General features: G+C 36.7%; 1 protein-coding gene across 1 annotated transcript; it reads right to left on the minus strand.

Moving 5' to 3' along the window:
* Positions 1–421: 421 nt before the first annotated feature.
* LOC145999340 (uncharacterized) lies at positions 422–874 on the minus strand. The gene has a single exon (XM_083136281.1). It carries the CDS (start codon positions 872–874, stop codon positions 422–424), a length of 453 nt encoding a protein of 150 aa, XP_082992407.1.
* Positions 875–7,070: the final 6,196 nt, after the last annotated feature.

Below are 7,070 nucleotides of genomic sequence, written 5' to 3' on the forward strand. Positions count from 1 at the left end.
TATTCCAAATTTTTTCTTCCATTTGCCCTTGCACAGTATCAATTAGAACTCGCGCACGTTCGGAAGTTCTCTGGCGTTTCTAATGCGCAGCGTCGTTTCGAGTCTAACACTCCGCACGGAGGTTCCCGGGAGAGGGGAAGTGAGTGGGTGTGAATGTCAGAGCCAATCAGCACCAAGTGCCTCGGCACATGCGCGTACGATCATCAGCTGTTGTGCTAGAATGCTTGTAACAGCCAGAGTTGGAGAGGGACAAAGTAGAATACTAGTAATACAGCAGTGCATTTAAAGATAACAAATCATTTGCAATCCAGTATGAGACGTATGCGAAAATGAATATCCTAACGAGAATAAGTAATTAGTAAAAGGTGGAAACTTACATGGTGGAACTGGAACAGATGTGTGATGGCAACATTGCGGCTCTTTAATTCAATCTTTCGATGTCGCTTGTGGAGGAATCATCTGCTTTGGAGTCACTGGAACTATCACTGCATATTTCACTGTCACTACTGCTGCTGTTGCTGTTAACCCTGATAGTGAGGCGCTCTATTTCAGGCTCCAACAAACCTTCAGTTTTGATATAGTATTGTTCAACATCTTGCACATGACGGCAGATATCACTCCATTCTTTCGCCCCAATCTCCGAAAATCTTCTTTTGCACAGATCCCACACATCAATTAATTTGAAAGTGACATTGTGTTGTCCAACCCATTGTTTTACGTTGCGCCATATCTTCTCAATGCTGTTCAAATCTGGATGATAAGGTGGTAAACGTAGGACCGTGTGACCATATTCAGCTAGAATTTGATCTAAAACGAATTTTTTGGCTTTGCCCTTATGCAACTTTATGAGTTCGTAGAGTTCAGTTTTATACATACCATCACCGAAGGGAATATTGTTTTGTAACAACCAGTTTTGCATGTCTTGCTTCCTACTATTTGAGGTTGGGCATTTCTCGTACTGAACATTGTGGTAAGAAGCATTTCTTTAACCCAGCGAATGTAATTCTCAGAATTCATTTCTCTGTGGTAATCTCCGGTTGCTTGATTCGATTTGAAAATCAACAACACGTTGGGAATGAAACCTTTTTCACTGCCGGCATGTACGATAATGAGACGTTGTTCCTTTGAAATAGGCATTTTCATACCTTTTACACTATCATCGCACCATGCTTTGGGATTTGCGTGCTAACTATGTATGTACGTTTCATCACTGTATATTAATGGTCGCCCTTCCCGACGAAATCTAGTAATGGCTCTCAAGTAAGCTATACGTGTATTGCGTATGTCACTTCTTTCAATGAGCAGCCGTCTGTTGCTTTGAACCTTTTTCCAGCGAAACCCCAGTTTTCGAAATATTTTTCTTAAGCTAGATGATTGACCTTCATATCCAATATCTTGGCGCAATTTCAGCAACACGGATTTCAAGGTAGGAATTCTCTTTTCCTGAATATAAAATTCATTAATTGTTCTTTGCACTACACAGAGATCAAATTCGTGCAAATTTGTGTACCGTCGCGGTCGGTTCTGATTTCTGCGCAGTGTATCATAACTGGTTGATGTGCCTTCTTCCACCTTTTCCATTTCTTTTTTTACACATTTTATAATTTTCAAAGACACACCGGTAGCAGCAGAAACACGTTCATATACTTTCTTTAGAGGAATGGATCATCCATTTTCATCGGATTCCCTTTGCATGAATTGTAGCACGTTTGCCACAACTTCCCGTGTTTGCCCACGAATCGTCCTGCGGAAAACCTTAGAATGAACGGGAGGCATGTTTCCCTTGAAACGAACGAAGAAACGAATGTGAAATTAACAGCACCCGCGTGAAGATAAACAACCGATTTTCAACTTGTTTATGCCTGGCCGCCCTCGACAACAATATTCTGACTCATGCTTTTCTCCTCTCCCCTCCCCTACCTCGCGCCAGCTCGAACCTTTGCTGAGGCTCGTTGACCAGCTTTCATCCATACGCCAGAGAACATCCGAAAGTGCGCGAGCTCTACCAAACTTTTCTTTTCCAATCGCCAAAGAGAATACAAAATCCTGCTCGACCAAGTATAGGTTTTAAATCATTTAAATCTCCTACTATCAATGGCATTTCATAACTCAGTGAGTTATACTTTACAGGTGAGGAAATTTGACCCTCAAACTTCAACTTTTCTCCTGTGATAGTACCATAGCCATTTTTGAGTGGATTCAATCATAAAACGTCGCTGCTTTTCCCTACACTACTTTTAGTTAGAATGTTAGCATAACTTCCTGTATCCACTATGAATTTAACTGGTTTATTGCAGATATATAGCTGAACATGTAAGGGTTGAATTTCATTGCATAATAACTCCTCAACATCCTTGCTACTTTCTTCACTTTTATGCTGTACAGTATTTATTACATTTATACTGAATATATTGTGCTAGATTCCACTGTAGTCAAAATTATTTCCTCGGGTTTGTTTATCGCATCTAACTCCTCAGAGGGTGTAGAAGAAGATCTTACATTTGGTGTAGTCTTATTTAAGTATTGCACAGCCCTTGAGGTGTAGTTAGGTTGTTTTTGATGCATGAAATCTGCCTTCTTCCCAGGTGATCTTTTATCTACATCCTTTATTTCGTTCTTGTATCTACAAACATTAGAAAAATGATATATCTTGCCACAAAATCTGCAAGCTTTCCCCATAGCTGGACAACCTTCAGCTCCGTGTTTTTGTATCGTTCCACATTTATAGCAAATCCAGTTAACATTCCTTGGACTGTCCTGTTGCAATTGTCCTTTATAACATATCTTTACCTCTAATTTACCCTTGTACATATTTCTTGGGAGTGTACGTGATAACTTTGTGGATGTTTGAGTCTAGATGAATATGGCTACCAAATCTGTCTAGTACTTCATGATTCCTAATGTAGTCACAAACATCTTTGTACGTCTTTGGAATCTCCATAATTAACTATCTTTTTAATGTACCTTCCTGAAGTCCAAAAATTGTTTGTTGCTTTAATCCATTATCAAAACCTTCTGGTTTAAACCCACATGTTAATGACAACTTTTTAATTCGTGATATATAATCATCTATTGATTCACCATGCTCTTTTTTAGCATTTTTAAATTTATATATCTCAAGCAAATTGTTTGTTTTAGGTTCATATCAACAAGTTCAGTCAGCAAAACCTCGACAGGAAAACTACTTGGATCATCTGGAGCTAATTTAATATACAATGCCTCATACACATTATTTCCAATCACTGATAACAATAAATGAACCTTTTTATCTTCTTTGACTTCGTTCTTTTAGAAATGAATCAAATCTTTGTATATAAGCTTTAATATTACTCCCTAACTCATACTCCCGGAATCAAAAATAAATAAATAAATAAATAAATGAGAGTAAATTGGCTGTAGAGGAGAAAAAGCGAAAATCATGGGAGAAGTTTGGAAATGATTTTGAACAAAGTTTTGTAGAACATAGAAAGCAGTTCTGGAATATGGTCAAAAGTCTGAAAGGAAAATGGGGAAAAGCAGCAACAGCTATAAGAAATAAGGAAAATGTACTAGTTATAGGAAGGGAGAATGTGTTGGAGGAATGGAGACAATTCTATGAAGAAAAGTTCAAGGATAGGACAAATGAGCAAGAACAAGATGAGGAGCAGGAACAGGAACAGGAGGAGGATGAGAGAATAAGAAACAGAGAAGAGGAGGAGCATGTAGAAGAAGATATGATGATCACAGAGAATGAAGTGAGAGAAGTAATTAAACGGATATGAATTTGGAAAGCAGCAGGATGGGATGGAATAGCACCAGAACTTACAAAATATGGAGGACCAAGAATGGCTGAAATACTACTGAATATATTAAGGGAAGTATGGAGAACTAAGACTGTACCAGAAGAGTGGAAAAGGAACATAATTGTGCCAGTACACAAGAAAGGGAGTAATAAGGAATGTGATAATTATAGAGCAATATGTCTATCATCAGTGGTATATAAGATGTATACGAATATATTGGAAAGGAGGCTGAGAAAAATCATAGAGGGAAAACTTGAAGAGGAACAAGCTGGATTTAGACCTGGGAGACAGACTCAAGATCACATTTTTATATTAAGAACAATGATGGGGAAAATGCTGGATAAAAATAAAAGAATATACTTAGCATTTCTAGACTTGAAAGCGGCATTTGACTCGGTACCTAGAAAATATCTATGGGAGGCATTAGAAAGTAAGGAAGTACCTAAGGAATATATTAAAGCAATAAGAAGTGTATATAAGGATGTAAAAGGAATAGTAAGAATAGAAGGAAACGAGTCTAAGGAATTTCAAATAGAAAAAGGAATTAAACAGGGAGACAGTCTCAGTCCTTTACTTTTCATTAATGTAATGGATGAAATAACTAAAATTTGCAAAAGAAGAACCCCAAGAGTACAAATAGGATATTGGAATATGAGAGTAGTACAACTGCAAGTACTGCTATATGCTGATGATATAGTCTTAATTGCTAGCAGTGAAGAGAATTTACAGAGGAGCGTAATAGAATGGGGAGAAGAACTTGCGAGAAAAGGGATGAAGATTAATATTAAGAAAAGTAAAGTTATGCAGGTGGCAAAAGGAGAAAAAGAAAAAGATCATGAAATAGCAATTAGATATGGAAACGAGAACTTGGAGGAAGTAGATGAATATGTATATTTAGGAACCATCATAACAAGTAATGGTAAGTGTGACGAAGAAATCCTAAATAGGAAAAGAAAAGCAAATACAGTATATTATCAGTTCAGTAAAACAATAATGGGAAAGAAAGAAGTGGCAGTAAAGACAAAAATGCAGCTATACAAATCAGTATTGGTCCCTACATTAACATATGGAATGGAAAGTTTACCACTTCAGATAAACATCTGAGTAAAATTCAGGCTAGTGAAATGAAATACCTAAGAAGAGCTGTTAATAAGACTAGGAGAGATAAAGTGAGGAATGAAAGAATAAGAAGAGAAGTGGAACAGAAATTGCTAGAGAAAATAATTGAAAAGAGACAGTGGTGGGGACATGTATTCAGAACGAATGAAGACAAAAAGGTAAAGCAAATTCTAGAAGTAAAGGTGCAAGGTAGGAGAGGTAAAGGAAGACCAAGGATAATGTTTGAAGACAGAATGGAAAAGATTGGAAGAGAAAGGAATAAGACAATAAATATGATGAAGAGAATGATGAGAAACAGACAGGAATGGGCTACGATGGCAGAAGGGGACTATAGGAAGTAAGTAACCTCATAGGACTCGAAGAATGGCAACGTATTTATTTTCGAACTTCTAAGATTTGAATCTTCTATTCAACTACAATAATCTTATTGTTAAACTTACATATGTATCCAATCCATCGTCGCCACTTATCATGTATTGATTCGAAGAACTTATTCAATGTAACACATTGGGTTCGAACATTTTTATATTAACTTCAATACACATGTAGAAAATCAACAACAAGTAACCATAACAACAATATATATTATCATTTGAAATTTATGGCTGTTTCAGCCCATGGCTTCATAACTTAACTTCCACTAATATATAACATTAGCTTTATGTCTTTATAAACCTTTATTGATGCCAATTCTAGTTTGAAACTTAGTTTTTGTACTTCTAAGATCTAATTTTAAAGTGGTTTCATAATCTGATCTTATGTAGTGTTGCATTTTTAATATGCCATAACTCAAGTTTGTGAATAGAGTAAAAAAAACAACAAAAAAGAAAAAGACAAGAAGTTAATGTTTCAAGTTTCAAGATTAATTAATTATTGCCCTTTTTAATAACATGGGAAATGTTATTGAGTACATGATATTTTTCCAAGAAAACTGCTTCTGCGTATTTAACACCTTGATCAATCATTCAGCAAAACAGGCACACTCCATAGAACCAGTTCTGGATGCCATGAAAAGGGGCAATCCTGAAGGAGTTCATGAAAACTAAATCACATGTTGAAGTTACTCTTCAGTCAGTGCTAGACCATAGTAAGTATGACCTGAACATAAGCAGGGGACCAAGAAGAGAGATACAAGACACACACATTTACTTCCTGTCACTTGTGTCACTTCAGATATACTATGAATCTACGAAACTATGAGAAGTTGCTCTTTGTCAAAACTTTCAACAGTCATTGAAAGGGTTTTTAGAGAAATCAAAGTAATAAAATTTTACGCAAACAACTAAAAAATGAAAATGAAGAAAAAATAATGCAGCTGAGTTACCTGAAATATTTAGACAAAGTTGAGCCTCTTGTGGAAAATATCTTCAGATAGTGAAATTGGAAACAAGTTCTTCTTTTTCAATTCAACGATTGGACAACAATGTAGTGCTGGCAGCTGCCAAGTTGCTTCATCCTGCTTCTATTCTTCAGCATGCAGGTGGAAATGTTAAGGTCAACTCACGCATGGGCTGGACAAAGAGTGAGGAAATTCCTCGCATGCAAATGCAAAGTTTAACAATACCAGAATATCAGGTTGAAGAAAGTGCCAAAATCGATGTCAGAAAGAGAGTAATGTTGTGGTTGGCCAGTCCAGCTTTAAGTGACTAGCCACAAAAGTGGTAATGAAATATCTAATTCAGAATAAGCACAAGAACTTAACTAACTAATTGTTGTAATATTTTTAAAGATTGCAACCACTACCAGGTTAGGGGTGGCAACAAAATCCAGGTAATGGGTATCCATATTCAAATTATCTGATATTCATTCATTTTGGATACAACAGATAATCTGAATATCCTGATAATTCGGATAGTACAGAGCTCATGGATGATTTGTATAATGCAACCACTAGCAAATGAACCTGTGCAGACCCGTGACACCTGCTCACCGCACTTCTGCAAGGAGGGGAGAAGCAGAGGGGAGCATGCTTCCTTGTGGACAAAGCGAAACGGTTCGAGGGGAGAAGCATTTTAGCAGAAGGTTCTTTTGTATGTGGTCACTCTGTAGGAAATCCGTGTAGTGAAATACGAATACAACAAATAAAAGATTGGATAGCTTGTAAAACAGATATCTGATAATCCAGACAATTCAGATATCCGAATAATCGGTATATCTTCATATCACAAT

The sequence above is a fragment of the Lepisma saccharinum genome, chromosome 15 (assembly GCF_977018435.1).
Source record: "Lepisma saccharinum chromosome 15, izLepSacc3.1, whole genome shotgun sequence".
Classification (NCBI taxonomy): domain Eukaryota; kingdom Metazoa; phylum Arthropoda; class Insecta; order Zygentoma; family Lepismatidae; genus Lepisma; species Lepisma saccharinum.

Excerpts from the sequence above, each read along its gene's own strand:
- LOC145999340 (XM_083136281.1), bottom strand. The coding sequence starts at position 874 with ATGTATAAAACTGAACTCTACGAACTCATAAAGTTGCATAAGGGCAAA.